At 37.8% G+C, this 19,528-nt stretch overlaps 1 protein-coding gene across 1 annotated transcript; it reads left to right on the forward strand.

Annotated features, from left to right (window-relative positions):
- The first annotated feature begins 694 nt into the window (after window positions 1-694).
- Window positions 695-13,210, forward strand: panx1a (pannexin 1a). Its single transcript, XM_053488332.1, has 6 exons — window positions 695-1,034; window positions 3,115-3,239; window positions 5,558-5,748; window positions 8,415-8,916; window positions 9,897-10,053; window positions 11,481-13,210. Exons 1-6 carry the CDS (start codon window positions 851-853, stop codon window positions 11,555-11,557), a joined length of 1,236 nt encoding a protein of 411 aa, XP_053344307.1. The 5' UTR covers window positions 695-850; the 3' UTR covers window positions 11,558-13,210.
- The last annotated feature ends 6,318 nt before the right edge of the window (window positions 13,211-19,528 follow it).

Below are 19,528 nucleotides of genomic sequence, written 5' to 3' on the forward strand. Positions count from 1 at the left end.
GTACAGTGATAATAATAATAATAATAATAATAATAATGACTTTAGTATATTACAATTCACTTATACCACTTCAGCGCTGTTATTTATGCAGTAAAAAGATAAATCAGTTTAGATTTTCTAATTAATATATATATTGGTGCTGGTGTTTATTTACATTGAGCAAGTATTTCATTAGTAGTCTATTTTAAAGTAGATAATTAAATCTGGCACATAACTGTTCATATCATTGCTTTTAGATTTAGCTCTATTCACATTTAGGTATTTGGTAGAGGTTCTTATCCAGAGCGACTTACAGATCCTAAGATCCTTCTGTAGATCTATATAGTTACTAGGTTACTAAGTACAAACACTGTTAGGAAGGGTTTTTTTTTTTCATTAAAAAAAATCATCAAGGTTTTTCACACTTTCATTAATGGCGCAGCTTTAACTTTAAGCAAATACCTAAGGACTCAATGGCAAAGTTTCAATAAATTCTGTCCAGACAGTATTGTGCGTGTGTATATGTGTGTGACATGTTCTTGGTAATATCATTAAAAATACCTAAAAAATACAGTTTTAATAATCAGCTTTTTGGCGCGTGTTTTTGGTAGCTAAGGTTAGCCTAACGCTGGTTTATTTGATGTGGGCTGCAGGTGGCGGTAACGAGTCGTGTAGTGTTCCGCCTTTAAAGAAGAAGAAGACGAAAACAGGAAGTCAAGAAGTAGTTACGCGCCGCGAAACTACAGAGTCATAACAATGCTTGTTTCTCTGGGGCTTGCTTAGTTTCAGTTTCTAACTTTACTACGCAGCCAGGAGACGGTTTCGGAATTTTAAAATGTAAATTTAGAAGTTTTTCTTCCAGGTATTAAACATGGCGATAGCTAACGTAGCTACGGAGTATGTTTTCACGGACTTCTTACTGAAGGAGCCGAGTACTGAGGGGAAGTATAAGGGCGCGCGCCTGGACTTGGCTCTGGATAAGCTGGTGCTGTGTGTAGCTGTGGGGCTGCCGCTGCTGCTCATCTCTCTGGCCTTCGCTCAGGAAGTCTCAGTCGGTAAGACACACACACACAACATGTTTTTACATCTCTCTAAGTTGCTTTCATGCTCGTCTTTGTTCCTCCAGTAAGCAGCAGGTCAAACAGTCGCACCTACTGTATTAGAAATGCCATTCTTCTTTCTTTACACGCCCTGAACCTGTCCTGCTGTGAATCTTTTCATATTTTAACAAAACAAACATGAAAGAAACCGTGAATAATCATATAATTTATATATATATATATATATATATATATATATATATATATATATATGTATGTGTGTGTGTGTGTATATGTGGCTTCTGTACTTATTTATAGCTCTCTTTGTTCAACTTGGCCCTTATCACTAGAGATGGGACTCACCGGTCACCTCCTGATACAATACTATCATATAACATAAAACATCACAATATCACAATTTGATTAAATCTGTATCACGGTTTTATGAATATCTCGATTCTCTTACTTTGTTACAATTTTAAACCTTATAAATAAGATTAAAGATTGATTAAACATAGCCCGTTCCTTATATTATTATTTTTCTTAATTCAAAAATCAAGCACAGCATTTAATATTTTAACAATACAAACTAACTCCAAATGCAAGGGTTTTAACATTTTTACTGAGCAGTACATATCTCTGCCATCTGCCGTTATTATTATTTCTAAACGAACATAGAAATGAATTTACTACTTGAAACTGCTCAAAGGTTTTACCTCTTCTAATGGGCTGAGAGGTTGTGAGCGTGCGAGTGCGTGTGGCTTTTAACATGGGCACGTGGAGCTTCTAACGCTGAATAATTTGCGCTTGTGTTGTTTTGAGACTGGAGTAAACGTGTGTAAGACGTGTTTGAGACTATTCTGCTTTTCAGAGAAAAAGACAGATGAGTAACTTTAATTGTGTGTGATAAAATTTTTTTATATATATATATATATATATATATATATAATGTGATAATATAATGCTTCTTTGCGGTTAATCAGTATTTTAAATGTAAAAACTGTTTTTTAAAAAAACTTTTAAGAAAGTTAACCTATGTGCTATGCATCATATTGTTCGGAAAAGGGACGAAAAAAATGCAACGCATTCCTGCTATATCAGCTACGGATGTCTAGGTCAGAGGATGAGATTAGCTCGTGCTACATGCACAATAAAATTTTGGAGGAGACTCATGGCGTTAATGATGTTGCATCCCCTTCCGTGTCCAGGTACGATTGGCTTCCGTGTCTGATTTGATACGTGCCCAAGAACGATTTTGTTCTCAATGTTTAAAATGAACCAAACTTTGGGCTCAAGTGTTCTCGGAAATGATCCCAGGTCACTAATGTGAAAACACCCTAAATCACTACAGTGTTGTTCTCCTGAGGTTGAGACCGTACCAGCTGTGATACTCACCAGCTCAGGGATGTGCAGGGATTCAAGCTGTGGTGTGGGTAATGTAAGAAAATCATCTGGAAAAAAAAAAAAAAAAAAACTGTTACATAACGTATTTAATTTATTCTCCTCTTCTTAGAGCAAAGAGTTCAGTTTGATGCACAGATTGTAAGTCAGTTACCCATTTTTTATTTCGTTGATCCATTAACAGTTACGTCCTCATTGGGATTGTACGGTTGAACAACTTTTAACGTTTTTTCTAAATCTCATTTTTAATTTCTTTTGTGCATGATTTTTTTTCCCTTTTATGTGTGACTAACAGGAGTTACTTCTTATTAACTGATAGAATAGCTGAATAAGTTATATATATATATATATATATATATAACTCTAAGCTGTTTACTTCACGTCTGCCTTCTTTAACCTTCCCCCAGAATCCCCTGCTGCAAATCACATGCAAACGCTTCTAGATATTTTAATTGCAAATCGTTCACCAGTTTTAAAGCATTCTTGGGGGGAGGGGAGGACGGTTAGTGCAGGAAGAAAACGATGTTAACGCAATACTTGAAGAAAACAAAAACCTTTTGATACTAAAGTGTTTTCAGTAACACAATTGGGAGCTGTAACCCAGTCAGATGAACATAAGCCTGAAATTATTCTCAGTGTCATGTTTCTTTCTTTTTTTCTTTCTTTTTTCTTTTCTCATGCCTTTCCTCTTCAGGTACTCAGATAAGCTGCTTTTCTCCCATGAACTTCTCCTGGCGTCAGGCCGCGTTTGTGGACAACTACTGCTGGGCAGATGTACAGAAACAGGACACGGGGGGACTTCCACTCTCATTGCACAAGGTCCTCAATTAACACAGCTTGCTCGAGCAGTTGTCTCTGTCTCTCACACACACTCAAACATTTAAGGAAAACAGTACAGGCTGGTGGTTTTTAAAATAGGGGGAAGTCTGTCTGTGTGTTCTTAAGTAAAAACTTGTCAGAATTAGCTTGAGTATAACTTTACTACTACGCTCAGTGTTTGTTTAATATGTGTACCATCTCGAGTGTTATTAGTCTATTATAAGTCTTATGGACTATGTCCGGAGTGCTACTCTGAGGGTGTACACACACACTCTCCGATACAGCAGTTGTCAGGGGTGTCTGTGAGCTCGCGCACGCGGAAGGAGCGGCTAGCGCTTTCCTCTGAGTGTGTTACTCCGCCCCTAATAGTGCGTGAGCAAGCAGTCCGAAAAGATGCGGTCGGCTGACGCCACGCGGTTCGGAGGAAACACGTGATAGTCTTCGGCCCTCCCGGCTGAGTGGTAGTAGTAGCCTTAATGTGGGAGCCCCCTAGTGACGGAGAGGAATTGGTTACGACTAAATTGGGGGAGAAAATTGGGGGGGAAAAAAGGGTTATCGTATAGATTCATCAAAGATTCATCAAAGAGTTACAGGGAAAAAAGAATTATAACAAAACTATTAGAGAAAGCATGTACAAGTCAAGTGAGTCAAGTCAAACCGGAACTTTTCGTGCCTAAAGGCGTTAAACAGATTTTCACATGTTATAGCCGTTAATGTAGCAGGCCAGGGTTTTAGACACGAAGCAGGCATTATTGAGAAAATATCTACCTTAATGGTATTCAAGCTCTAGTGAAACGCACGGATAAATGCATTAGTGTAGCAGGAGATTATATGTAGAGAAATAAAGAAGTTTTACTCTCGTAAATGTGTTTTGTTGTTCTGTGCAGTTAAAAGTCCCAGTTTAATGCGAACACTCCTTTTAATAAATCACAACACTCCAAAGATTATTTTATCTCTTATGAACACAGTCAGGAATTGCATTTCTTTCTTGCTGAAATCAACAATTTAACTGGATTTCTTTATCCCGTTAAGTTCTCTGTTTTAAAGCCTTTCCCCATGCTGAACGTTCAACTTTACTGTTTATAGCGCTGCTGCTGGAGCTTCTTTCTGGAAGTGATCACTAAACAAACACCTTCTTAAAAACAGAAAACGTCCCCATATCAGCGATCTGATCTTTCCAGAAAGGCATCTTTGAAAATGTATGTTATGACTCTGCAGAGAATCAAATTCAAGAATTGAGTCTGCCTCAATTGGTTTAATTAATCAGACCACGATGATAAAAAATGTCTGTATTGTAAAGCTGTCCCGATGGTTAATGATCCTAATTTCGGAAAGTCCTCACAAAACAAGAGTTTACAGCCCAATACAGTGGAAAACAGCTCTGAGACAAAATGGCACCTGGTATTCCCCTCGCGATTTAAAGGCGCAGAGACAACACTATCACATTTGACGTGTGTAATTAATTTCCTTGGGTGTGATTTAAGTTTTTTTGGCCACATGATGGCAGTGTGGGGAACGGTGTCAGAGATTCAGTCAAGTGGACTGTGATATGCTTTACATTGTATATTTGTGTCAAAGCCGTATGAGACTTGAAAACAAATTCAACTTAGGAACGTGCTACTGGAAAACGGGCTTGTTCGTAAGTTGGGAACTACCTGTATACGTCCTACATTTGCTTGATGGCATGTTTAAAGGTACTGGTGATGAGAATGTTGTAACTCTGTTAGATTTATACCTCAGCTCTACTTAGCAGCTTCACACTTGAACTGAACACGCATAATTTGTTAGCTTGTTTTTTATACAGTAACATTAATTTTTTTACTTAAAAACCAAGGGCAGCGTTTAAACTACTAATGAACCTCATATACAAAAGTTAAACATTAAACTTTAAAATAATAAACAAAAGCGGCATTTTACTGAGCAGCACGTATTTCTATTACATCTTTTATAATAATTGTTATTTCTAAACAAACTTAAACACAAACATCAACTTGACAATAAGCGCGTCAGGCAGTTGCGAGCACGCAGGCAGATGCGGCTTCTAACACTAGTGAGTCTCGAGGTTAAAATGTTAGAACATCGAGAAAAAAAATATTAGTGTTTCCTACTGGATATTAAGAAAATGCTTGTGGCTTTGTTGTGACTTTAAAACCATCACGATAAGTGAAGAACAGCAATGTGGGTTTTGGACTTTAAAAAAGTCAGTGCACACAATGCTGCTGTATTTATAAACATGACCAAAACAATTCTTTAGATCTAAACTAATGCTTCTCTATCTTCTCTTTTTTTCTCTCTTTCTCTTCCTCATGCACATGAAGTTTTTCCCCTACATCCTCTTATTCGTAGCCATGCTGGTGTACGTCCCAGCCTTGTTTTGGCGATTCACCGTGACACCAGGTCTCTCCTCTGATCTCACCTTCATCATGAACGAGCTGGACCAGTCTTACAACCGAGCTATCAAGCTGGCCAAACATCTCTATGGCAACTCCACAAGCTCAGACACACACAGGTATGCATGTTGTACATATTGTACAGGTACACACCAGCACACAGTTCTTTCAAGTCGAGAACTTTCCTTTTTCAGCTGCAGGGAGATCTAACCGCATGTTTCGAGTGTTTCATTGGTGACTACAAGTTCGAATTGTTCAGTTCAGCTGATTTGAAGAATAGGTTTATTTTATGACTTCATTATTGAGTCAGTAGAAAAAAAAAAACATATCTGATTTACAAATATTAGTATTCCAGCAAAAATAAAAAAAGAATCTTACAGGATAATGTTTGTAGGCTATAAAACAAAGCAGCATATGATGTAAAAGACCACTTTTTAGACAAAAAAGAACAAAACAAACAAAAACAAAGAGAGAGCTTCTGGATTTTGCCAGAAAAAGAAGCAGGTTCGACAGAGTCCTCAGAAGGACTGTCCCTGGTTCTGAAGGAAGTTCTGTCCCTGGAGCATGTTCATAAGTCGGATTTGTTCGTAAGTCCAACAAAGTGAGTCTTATACACCATTGACACAATTACACAATGTACACACACAGGTTTGTTGTTTTGTTTCCACATTATACTCTCGCGAGACCAAATCTCAAGGTGAATCCCATTCATTCGTTTGCTTATGTCTCTCGCACCCCCACAGACACACACATACAATATACCGGACTGCAGACATTTTATGCATTCACTTACGCAACATTAATATTGTATATAATTGTAAATATTGATATCTGGTGCACTGCAGCGTCTATTTTTTGTACAATACACTTGAGCAACTTCCACGATCTGTTTGCAACTACGAATGTCGGTAGATCCACAGTTGGTTCGTAACACTAAGGTTCGTAAGTCCGGGACTTGCTGTACTGTACAGAGCAGGGAGTTATGTGGCATTAACATGCTGAAATTTGGCAGAGAGATCTACTGCCAATGAAAGAGATACTTGCTTGATATTTAAGTTACAGCTTTAAGAAATGATTGCAGGGCTGAACAATTCATTAGATAATGAGAGTAAAGTAGATTGTGTATTTACATATTTGTAGACAGAAAACAGTTATACTTATAGGGTAGTTTCTGGACCACCCTAACCATTTGTATGACAACACAAAAGCATTGCTTAAAAAAAAAAAAAAAAAGGTCAACAGTGGTTAAACTTCTGAATTTTTTAAAACAGAGACACAAGAAAGGCACACAACAGTTGTTTACTGAATTTATAAAGGCAATATTAGCAGTTGGAGGAAACACAAGCAATGTGTTTAACCACCACAAAGTACCCTAGAGAGATCCTGATGACCTGATGACCGCAGACAAATAAAAAGGACGTATGGTAAAAAAGTTCATTCATAATTCTGATTATTTTGGTCAATACTGATCACAATGTTTTTAAATTTTGGAAACATCATGCATTTAAAAAAAATGTATTTAAAAAAAATGTACTGTTAAAAACACAAGTCAAGAGAAATGCCGCAGTTAAATCTTTTGCTCCATTCCACTCAGGAGGCCCAGCCAGATGTTTCTGTAATGTAACTGTAATGCTATTTATTCATTTATTTTTAAGGAATGTTTGGGAATAGTGAATGGTGTTGTATGTAATAATGCAGACATGTATTATGATATCTTAAGACTTTTGAACAGCGCCCACATACACTTTAATTCTTTAATCATAAACACTTAAATAAACTACAATGAGTTCTAGCATTTTTTTAAATTAATTAATTAATTATTTTATTTATTTATTTATTAAATCCAGTTGGGTGGGGTTTCTGCATTCTGTATCTGGCAACTTCGGCTCTATTCAGTTTCATCTGGCGAGCACAGAGCAAAGGTGTGAGAGAAAGCAGTTAAGCGGACCTAAACAGAAATTGTTGAGTTTGAACAAGTGAAAATATCAGGATTGAGGCCAAAAAACGCGATTTAGCACAAAGGTGACTAAAACTAAACAAACCTGCGATTCTCAAGCATGCTGACTGCGAGGAGAGATCTGTACTGAAAAACTACAATCCATCACCGCCGGCTTTAGCAAGGCACGAACACACACTTTAAGATTTATAAAACAAATGAGAAAATGATTGTGAAACAGCATGCCATAGAATAATGGTTTAATCTTAATAATTTTATTTTATTTAATCTTGACAGTTTTTATAAGCATTGGATGCCAAAATTGTAATTGAACATAAAGTTTTATCTAGCTCTATCCAGTGAAAACTGTGGGGAAAAAAAGGGTTTTAAACTTTTAAAAAAGATTAGTCGGTCATGAACATTTTATTAACTCTGCCTGCTGCGAGAAGTGCAATAGAAAAAAAAACTTGAGACATAAACATTTAAAAAATCTTCAATCTAAATGTAAACCTCATTTAAGTAATGTATCATTCAGCATTTAAACATTTTAAGGTTCTCATTTGCCTTTTAATTATTTTTGCATTTATTTAATACATTAGACGGCATGGTGATCATTTTTTTTTTAAAGTTTTCTTTTTTTTTTTTTTTAGTTTTTATACATTATTGTTTTCATTTCAATGAATTTAACATTTTTCTAATCTTGGTTTAAATTTTTTTTTTTTTTTTTTGGTGTGTAAGTGTATAGCTTGTTGTCCAGGCCAATAAAATTCCTGATATATTTGATTTGATATATATAATTTTTAGTGTTTTAGCTAACTCATCCTTAGCTGTGTGTGTTGTATTCTGCAGCTCTTTGCCAGACCTGACAGAAAGCTGTTTTAAGTTCCCGCTGGTGGAACAGTATCTGAAGACCAAACGTTCCTCCTGCAGCCTGCTGGTGCGCTACCTGCTGTGCCGAATCTTCACCTTCGTGGCTCTGATCCTGGCCTGCATCTACCTGTGTTACTACATCCGGCTGTCTGTAACTGACGAGTTTCCGTGTAACATCCGCTCCGGTGTGCTGTTTAATGACTCCTCTGTACCCGGAGCCCTGCAGTGCAAGCTCGTAGCCGTGGGTGTCTTCCAGCTCCTCAGTTACATCAACCTCACCGTGTACATTCTGCTGGCACCTGCATGCGTGTATGCCATGCTAGTTCCCCTAAGGAGCTCGGCTGGATTCCTGAAACCTTACAGGATGCTGCCCACACTCGAGGTAATGGAGTTTGGACACAGAGCTTGGGACGATTTGGCGATGTACCTGCTGTTTTTGGAGGAAAACCTGAGTGAACTGAAGAGCTACAAGTGTCTGAAGGTGTGTAGATTGTTGTGTGGTACATGTTTGTATGATTTTCCCTGATGGATCGATCCTTTATTAAAGCACACAAGGACAGTTGTTGGTCTTGGATACAAGGTTATTAATTTTTAATTTAGCATTTGGTGTTTTTTGTTGTGTGTGTTTTTCTTTTTCTTTAAAAAAAAAAAAAAAAAAAAAAGCCATGAGCAACAACAAATCTGTGCTTTCAAATTTTTCCTAAAATTATTTATTATTTAAAATTTTATAGGCTAGAGTTGTCTGATATCTAACTTTTGTAGAGAAAAGTTGTGGAAGCTTTGACAAAGCACAATTTTAAAGGTTAGAACTGTTGGATACCTTGTAAACAAACAATCTTGTAAGGTAGACCTGTCAGATTTCTTGTTAAAATAGCATTTTTTCTATGGTTGTGCTTTTTATTTTGTGCAAATTGTACAATTATGGAGGATAGAGCTGTCTAAAAGTACCGTTTTGGTCAAACCTGTCAGATACCTTGTGAACAGGACAATGTTTTAGGCCAAAGCTGTTGTATAAAGTACAATTTTGTGGAGTAGAGCTATCGGATAGCTTGTAAAAAGTTGAATTTTGTAGGCAAGTGCTGTGAAACATTTTGTTGTAGGGTAGATCTATCGGGTACCTTGCAAATCTTGTGTTGTCAGGTAGAGCTGTTGGATAAATTGAATAAATGTATAAACTAGAGCTGTCATTCTTTAAAGTAAAAAGTTTTGTACGCAAAAGTAGTACATCCTTCTTTATACAACATTTAGCCATGTGACTCAAACATCCAGGTTCACACAGTAATTTATTTATGACCTTGCTTAACATTTGTTTTTACGGCCCTACTTTGATTAGCCTTGTGATTATTCTAAAATCTATCGGAGTAAACATACAGTATACATAACTTTGTGTCAAAATCTAATATTATTTGAAGTCCCATTAGATTCCTTGCCTAATCAACTAACGCAGTTGTGTGTCTGTAGGTATTAGAGCTTTTGAAGGAGTCTGGAGAGATGCCGTTCGACACCCTGGCCCTCCTGCAGTCACTGGGGCAGGTTAAAACAGACGTGGTGGATGGGAAGCTGCGAAAGAAAGACTCGAGCACGGAGAAGACCGAGGGGAACTGCGTAGAGATGAAAGGTGAGAAAAAAAACAAGTAGGCGTGGCTGTTATGGTGAGATGAGATTAGACCACAGTTTACCCTGGGGTCCGTTCTTCGTACGTCGCTAACTCAGTTAGCTGGATTTGATTGTTGTGGATTTGTCCTGATCTTGGATTGTTTCGTTCTTCGATGCGCTTCTAGCATTTGTTGTCATAGCAACATATCCGTAAGCTTGAACCTGCTCGGGAGCAGGTTTATTTCATGTAAACAGGATTTAGCCTGCGCTCCTAGAGGGTTATGATTGGTTGAAATGGCGAGGTCACATCTGATTGGTTAAAGAGCATGACTGACTCACGTGGAAAAAGAAAAGTATATGCCCCCTGCCATGGACTCCCCCCCACTCACACACACACACACACACACACAATCGCTATCAAATATTATATATGAACATAAATTCATAGGTTTAGTATTATCAAATATGATATTACTTTTATAATAAACCCTAGGCATGAGACAGCCGTCGAGACCATTATTACAAACTCTTGTATAATGTTTATTTTGTAACATTTATTTTTCAGGGGTTTGTCATAAAAATATGCTAATAAATATTTATATATATTAAAAAAAATTTTTTATAATGATAAATTGGACGAAACTAATTTTATTATAAAATAAACAATATAAAAGTATACATAATATTTCTATTTTTTCATATACAACATATTTATTTTCATATTGCTTATTTTATTTTATTGTCTCATATAATTTGTAATTTATAGACCATTAACCTATGAATTTATGTTCTAATATAATATTTGATAGCGATTATGTAGGGGGGGGCAATCCATGGCAGGGGGGCATTTCAGCGCATAACACGTGTTATAAAAAAATTGAGCCGCTCTTTTTCCATTTCGTCAACCAATCGGAGGGCTTGTGATCAGTGTTTCTACTGTCGATGCATATCGCCTTTTAAACCAACGCACGAGCGCGCAATAATCCTAGACAACTCAGTCCAGCTATACTAATCATCAACAACAGGTGAGCTCAAAGAACCAACTTAGCCGGATCGTAATAAGCACGATGATCTCATCTTAGATGTGTCAATTCATCTCGGATGTGTCAAGCGACGTACGAAGAACGGACCTCTGATCTGTATTTATCCCCATTCCTACTCGGTCGTATGTACCTCTACACCCGATCACTCTGATCCGAATTTACTCTGAGCTTCATTTTCATGATCTACATTTACCCTGAGCTCTGTTTACATTGATCCCAATTTGCCCTGATCCCTCCTTGTGTCTGTGTACTTGCATGCGTTTGTGTACAATGTGGTATCCGCACTTGTTTGTTTTTGTTCATGTGAGTGTTTGCATACTGTTATGTATTTGCATGGGTGTTTGCTTCACATGATCAAGTGTGTGTGTGTAACGCATCTAGTGTCTGCGTGTTGTTGATTTTGCAGAAGCCTCTCCACTGCTGAACGATGACACAACCGGGACGTCTCGACATGACCCAGCTGTGCGCCAGAGAGTCACATGATGTGCCACAGGGTCACATGATTTGGCCAATGTGGGTAAACACACTTGTGATCCCTGATCAGATTTCATGTCCTGTGGACTGGGTAGCCGGTGGAAAATATTGTTTCGTGTGTGTGTGTGTGTGTGTCTGATTTATAAATGCAGATTTGTCCAAGAAATTGGTATAAACTGTTCTCACCTTTGCTGTCATATGCCATGTTTAATGTTTACCTCATTTATTTAAAGGCAGCACGAATGTATTGGGGTATGAATGAGGTGTGTGTATATTTATGCTACTTGTTGAACGGTACAGGTTTACTCATCTGGAACTGCTGAACTGACTGGCTAATAAGCTCGTACACAAAAGTTTTACAGGGATGGAGACGAGTTTTCTTCCACAAAATTGGAATCCATATCAGTGAACTTCAACTTATTTTAAATCGTGTTAAACTGAATTTACAACCCGATGCCACGGTTTTCAGTAAGTTAACAGTGTGACACTGTCCTGTTTACTAAAATATCATAATGTTTTCAATATTTATAAGTAAATGTGTATAACTTGAGTTCTCCATGGTACGATATTATTATTGTTATTACTATAATAATAATAATAATATAGGGATTTTCTCTAATGTTAGTTAATGCTAGTTATTTTTTTTAGAGGGAAAATTCCTGTCAGCTAGCTGTCTATCAAACATTTTAGGATGTTTTCTATTTTTCTCCCTTAATAACAAGTGTGCGAAGCGTAAGGCTGCTATTAGGAAAGTGTAATACAAACAACAAGCAACTGAACAGGTTCATTAGAGTTCCAATATCAAAATCTCATGTTAAGAAATAAATAGTGTTCGGTACAAATGTTCTAGATGTTCATGTAAAAGTGTAATTTATGATAATTATTTTTGCGTGGATTGCTTGTATAGTATCACTTTAAACATCTTCCTTAGACGCATCCTTCTTGAGTGTTGCAGCCTTATTTTATAGACACTTGGAAATGTCAACACATTTGCCTCTTTTTTTTTAAAAAAGAATTGTACTTGAACTGTTTAACTGGTGCATGTGCCAAAAATAATATTTCTTCGATGTCATTAAGCATAATGGTGTAGCATGAAATAATGGTGTTCATGCTGTTATTATTTAAGATCATTGTGTGGCTCTATTAAACACACCGAATGTCAGACGCCAACTATACTTTAACTATCTGTGCCGTGTGATGAGACAATCTTGGAACATCTTTTTTTTAATGGGATATCTAATGACAATGAGGTATTGATCTTGTTGAGGTTATTAATTGTGGCTCTGTGGTTAGAGCCAATACCACTTGAATGCTTAAAGCTACAAATCAGTATAAAGTAATTTTCTTAACTTTCTATGCTTTGTAATTCTAGATATCTGTACTTGTACTTGTTCTGCAGGTTCATGTCTGATTCTGCTGATCAGGTTTCAGTATTGAGACCTGGTCAGTGTTTTAATTTATTTCATTTATTACTTGTTTGCTGTTTTACTTGTTTATGTGGTTGTTTATTTGTTTTTCTCCATTCACTGCATGTATTGTGTGCATTGGAGAGGAAAAGGGTGTGGGATTACTCTTTTTTTTTTTTCTTTTTTTTCTTTGCAATAAAATTTGTTAATTTTTACACTGATGTAGACTTCTTTGATTTTTTTTTAGGATGCTTAAGGCTGATTTGTAAAGGGATCATTTCTGTTCTGACTTTAAACGCGCAACAGTAATTGAATTGTGTTAATGCTCCAATAAAATCATTACACTAATACGTAGTGGATGCTACGTATCTTGGGGGACGGGACGGAACAGTAGTGCTCGCACAATGCTAAAACCCAGTTCCAACATTTGCCTGCCGATCGCAATAAGTTTATGATGAGTTGTAGAGTAAGATCAGGGCTTACTAGGACTTGTCAGGGTGACCCATAGTGATCTACAGCTTGCTAGCATGGGCTATGAACTTTTTTTGGTCCACAGGTTTGCCGCAGGTCCATCATAAGCTTGTTTAAGCTTATCCGTGGTCATTCGTAACTTTTGTATTTAATCACAAGCAGCTTGTTGCTGTGTCACATGGGGGTATGACGGTACTGCTTAGTAAAGTTTTGTTAAAAGAGTAATATGTTTTGCTTCTTAAAATCAGAATCAACCACATGTATCCTGTACAGGTTCATGAACCAACGGTGGAATTATTGATATTAAAGTCTGTGCATTTCATATCATGCCTGTCTTTACTAAACATGAGAACAGAAATAATAGCCTTTGGGAGGTTACGTTATCGAGGATTAGCTATTCTACCAATAGGACTGATGGTACAAAAAGAAATTGTTCTACTGTATTCTTTTGGAAATCAGGGCATGCTCACTTTTTTCAAGTTGCTGTTCCTAACAACCATTTGGATCTCACATACTATTTAATTTCTTAGAAGAATTATTACTGTGCTTGTATGAGCATTCAAATCAAACTGTGATTAAATATTTCCTGTATGAATGCATCAAATCGATTGATATTTACAGAGGACTTCAAGCACATTACGGTCAAAACATTTAAATGGTACAAACATTTAGAGAAGACTGTATGTCTATGAATGACTAGGTAATTCCCATGAACATACAGCATATAGACACTGGATCTGATGGTTTCTCTCTTGTCCCCACCAATCTTTGCTTTATGTTCCTGGTCTCTGGCTGAGGAAGAAGCATTAATCATCTCACATTTTACACACAGTGATGCATCTTATCAATAACAAATGAGACTGAATTATTCTAACCAATCATAACGCAGAAGTTGGGAAATAATGGGAAGCCCATCCAAACCACAAAGTTAAAAAAAAAAAAAAAAAGTACATCTTTTGTTATATTTCCAAACACTTTTGAGAGCAGAACCATTTTGAACATTAGAAATGTTCTGATTAAATGCTTCGAGCATGCAAACGCACATCTTGTCGAATCAGTGACCAGGTTAACAGTCAGGTTGAAATCTTCAATCAGAATGATTTCAAACAGATTGAGGAAATATTGTCTGTCTAAATGGAGCTGCTGTAGCATATCACCACACATTCTCTGTGTAAAGAAAAGTGAATTGCCTTCCATTTGGGTTTGAAGTCGTCGTCACGTGTATGCTGCTTAAAATGTAAAACACCAAAATAAAAAAAAATAAAAAACACTTCTGTGACTTCTCGTTGATAGGAGATAGGATTACTAGTATAAATATTCATATAAACAGGTAAACAGGGTTAAATAATAATAATAGTAGAAAGGAATTATAATAGGAATTGTGCAGTCGGAGTTGGCGTTGGATCAGAGAGCATGAAGGGGAATCAGGATTTCGGCAACAGAAATAAACACTCGCTTATCGTCACCAACAAACATATTTGCATTCTATAATGACATTTTCAGCTCTGCAAAGGCGTCAATATTAACAGAACAAAAGACCCACCGCTCTAGAGATTTGCATAGAGGTCAAGCTGCTTCACACGTGATAATTCTGATATCAAAAAGTGCACAAAATGAAGCTTTCCGTCGTCTTTATCACCTTGGCAACGCAGGTTTGACTGAGCTGCTCTGGCACTGGTTGATAACGCTTGTTTTTACACCTTTATAAGGTCGGGGTGAGGGTATGAAGCTACTGTAGTTTGACTCTCAGATGAAAGTCAGGAGGAGATCAGATGAAGAGTTGACGAGTTCGCGATCAACGTTCAACACAGCCGAGAAGGAGAGCATGCTTAGATTCTGCAGTAACGTTTTAATAAACAGAAAGCTCAGTGTTTACCACACCTGTGTACATTATGTACAGAGATAACTCACAAAATGTAAGATGTGTAATATTTATCCAGTTGACTTTTCTTCCCTCTGAGAACGAAATGAAAACATACATGAAAAACACTGCACTGTGTACTATGAATCGATGGGACGATCATCGATAATAGTGTATTTCAGGCGAATGATTATAATCGTTAAAAATTTCTAATGCATGCATATAATTCTGATAACTGCGCATTCTCACAACACGGTTGTGTAAAATGATGAACGATATTCAAGGTGACCTGTTATACAGTTTTCCGAGAATGAAACATGGATCCTACGATAGTTTTAGGACAAAAAGGTATGCGACCAGCTTGGCATGTGTCCAGTGGTAAATCCTCGTTGGCCTACACTGACTATGTATTTCTGATTTGATCGCTGTTTCATGTCTGTAATGTTAAAATATTCAGTAATAGATGCTAATGCAAGTGATTGTAGTTGGTGTACATTATGGTTCCCAAGTTTGACCATGCTGTTTCGTCTTTATCTGGAACCACCTTTAATTCTGATTTCAAACACCTGCTACATGATCAGGGAAGGCAAAGGATGCAGATATGTATCATTTTACCAGCAGCATATTACCACGTCAAAAAGGAAAACAAAAGTACAGATATTTGTTGTAGGATGTAGTGGAGTAAATGTGAAAAGTATCAGCTAATAAAACCATTCCAAAAAAGTAAAGATACATAAAATATAAGTACATTAGTTACTTTCCACATGAGTAATCCCTATTAAAACTGCTTAACCAAGTTAGTTAATAATCAATTAACGCATACTTGTTGTTAATTCCTCATGTTAAAATTAGTTTATTATATTGACACACATATCATTAGAACATTAAAAATATGATCAAACCCTGGCCTTTTTACTGGCACCTCTTGTATTACTTCTTCCCTGGACAGTACCTGTCGTAGTGTAGGTTGTGTGACATTAAATGTCGCAATCTCTTCAGTATGTTGAAAGGCTGAAGATAAGCTGAACTTAACATGAAAGAGAGAAAAAGAGAGAGAGAGAGAGAGCCTAATACAGCAGTTTCTGATGTCTGAGACACTCGTCCTTGTGGCTATATTCTCGAAAAGAGCAAAACTTTAAAAAAAAAAGTAGTTCTCAGACAAATCTGTAGTCTACCTTCTGTACGCCGGTCAAGGACGCAGGACGTTTTTACGAGCTCAGGACAAAATGTCTAGACATGATAAATGGCTTTCTATTGGCTTGTCATTGGAGACTTTAAAACAAAGAAGAGTATACGTGAAGAGAAAAGACTAAAGTGCGATAAACAAGAGTGTGAGGACAGAACACATTAGTGGAAAAGACATCATTAACATTTATTCATTCATCTTCTATAGTGCTTATCATGTTACAGGGCCTGGAGCCTATGCCTGGGGACTTTGGGAATACTACCCTGGACAGGGCGCCAAACTTTTGCAGGACACACACACACACACAACAAGCAATTTGGGAATGCCAATTAACCTAATCTGCATGTCTTTGGACTGTAGGATGAAACCTGAATAGCCAGAGGAAACCCACCAAGCACAGGGAGAACTACCACAGCTGAAGATTTTGCAAGATTTTTGAAGTTTGCAAGTTTGTGTGTGGTCATGTGACTACATGTGGTAATTGTTATTGCGGCTGATTGGTCAAACGGAGTCATGTGATTATTGTTGCTATGTCTGATTGGTGAAACACAGACACGTGGTACTGTAGATCCACCGGCTGCTTGTGTAACAAGTCGAGTGTAGCCGAATGTAGCGGAGTAAGAGTAGTGTTTCTTCTTTACAAATCAACTCAAGTAAACAGTAAAACTACTTAAAAAAAAAAAAAAAAGTTACCCAAGTAAATGTAACGGAGTAAACGTAACTCGTTACTACCCATCTCTGGCTGGAGCCATGGCATGCCATCATGTCGTAACTAGCGATTCGTAGCTAAAAGTTGTAAAAGTGAAAGCCGAACTTAAACAAGCTTCCTATCTTCCATCAACCACAGTTTATGAAATACACTCTTCGGGTTGCCCTTTTTCCTTTTTTTTGTATAAATATCTGTCAGTTTATAAGAGACAATGAAATATCCTCCACACTGCTACATAAAACGAGAAACAGAAAGCGCAGCACAAAATGTGAGCTCGCGTTTGAAACACCTTGAACACACCTCTGTGGATTGAAACTAAAGCAATTGAACAAAATCTTGACACGGTGCGTTCGGTGTGAGTTATCGTATGACCCAATGTGAAGCACAGAGGACTGGATAATACCTCTGTTAAGTTTAAAATTTGCTGAATGAACAGCTAGATCTCTCCGCTGTTCTTTGATAGGCTTGCCGCTCAGGAGAGACACAAACACACACACACACACACACACACACACACACACACACACACACACACACACACACACACACACACACACACAAAATGGAGTGTCAGAATGTTCTTTGGTTCAATAACGGAATAAAAAGTGATAAGCCAAACACCCTGGGTAAACACAAAGCACATACATATCACGTACATCCGCTACGCTATCAAAGCGTGTGACCCATCCTGATGTTCGGTACACACCCAGGGAAATGAAGAAAGGGAAGCTTTATAGATATTTATCAGCAAACCATATGGAAGTATCGGTGTCTACGGAATGAGGAAGAACCTACAGAAACAAAGAGTTTCCAACAACTTTAAATACGATTTTGAATGTTGATGCAGAAGCCACAGCATCGTTCGCAGGCTCGCTGTGGAATCTTATGGACAGTCAGAAGATTTAGAATCAACATGCACTAGATGACCAACATTTTAATCACTAATGAGATGTGTTTCTCAATCGAAAAAAAAAAGCAATCAAGCACTTTTTTTTGGAAGTAAAAAAATCTAAAAGACACAAAAACAAATTAAAACCAATTTAACGAGCCTACATGGTTCTTGTAACCCTTAATTCCATTGTTAACATTTGCATGAACTGTGGATTGTTCATGGAATTTTGTCAAGTTGATATCCGAAGCAGGGTGGCACGGTGGCTAGCACTGTTACTCTGCACCTCCGGGTCCTGGGTTCGATTCCCACCTCAAATTTGCAGGTTCTCCCCGTGCTTGGTGGGCTTCCTCAGGGTACTCTGGTTTTCTTCCCACACTTGAAAGATATGCAGATTAGGATAATTGGTGTTCCCAGATTGCCAGTAGTGTCTGAATGAGCGTGTGTATGTGTGTGTGTCCCATCCAGGGAGTACCCCGCCTTGTGCCCTAAGTCTTCTAAGAAAGGCTCCCGGCCCCTTGTGACCTTGTATACAGGATAAAGCGATATAGATGATGAGTGAGTGAGTGAATGACATCCAAAGCAGCAGTAAAGTTAAAAGCAAAACCTCCAATCAACTCCAGAACTCACAGCTGTTTACTGAACCAATGATTCACTTCCTGTCACTATGATGCAGTTTTCACATACATTCATAATTGCACGAGTGACCCTAAGAATTAGCGCTCCAGCACATTATAAACCTGAACTGAAAATATCCAACCATCTGTTTAAACCCACACTGAGCTCAGTCTGGAATCCATTCAGCACCGTAAGCATATAATTAAACTGCTTTTAAATCAGATTTTCTTTCCTTTTCTTTTTTTTTTTTACCAAACACTTCCTGCTCGAGCGAGGAAACCGGTGTTCTGCAGAATCGCTCCACATCTGCTAGTTTCTCATCTGGATGAAGCAGCAGGGTGTAATGTTTTTCAGAGGCTCATTACTCTGTTCCCTGCGTACTGCATTACAGAGAGAACCGGCAGCCATGACTGAGAAGAAAACAGCGAGGAACGGAGCATCATCATCGGCGCTCTCGGTCCAGCAGCAGCCGAGAGTAGAGGGATCGATATAATAGACTCTCTGAGGCCGCAGTGCGCTGAGCAGAGAAAGCTACTCAGAACGAAAATGCTGGAAGGGGAAAGCAGGCGAGTTACAGGTGAGGGAACCACATCAGTCTGCATTTCAGTTAGAGTCAGAAGTGAAATGGGGCTCAGGCTCGGCTCTGGATGATCCCCTGTGAACAATTTCTCCAAGTGAAACACAGTCACTCTTCCAGAACTGTTTCCCACAGGGTATTCACTCACACACACACACACACACACACACACACACACACACACACACACACACACACTGCTATCACTGTGCCCATTTGCTATATTATTTCACTTACTGCTGCTTCTGGCTTCATTCAAGCAA

The sequence above is a fragment of the Clarias gariepinus genome, chromosome 26 (assembly GCF_024256425.1).
Source record: "Clarias gariepinus isolate MV-2021 ecotype Netherlands chromosome 26, CGAR_prim_01v2, whole genome shotgun sequence".
Lineage (NCBI taxonomy): Eukaryota > Metazoa > Chordata > Actinopteri > Siluriformes > Clariidae > Clarias > Clarias gariepinus.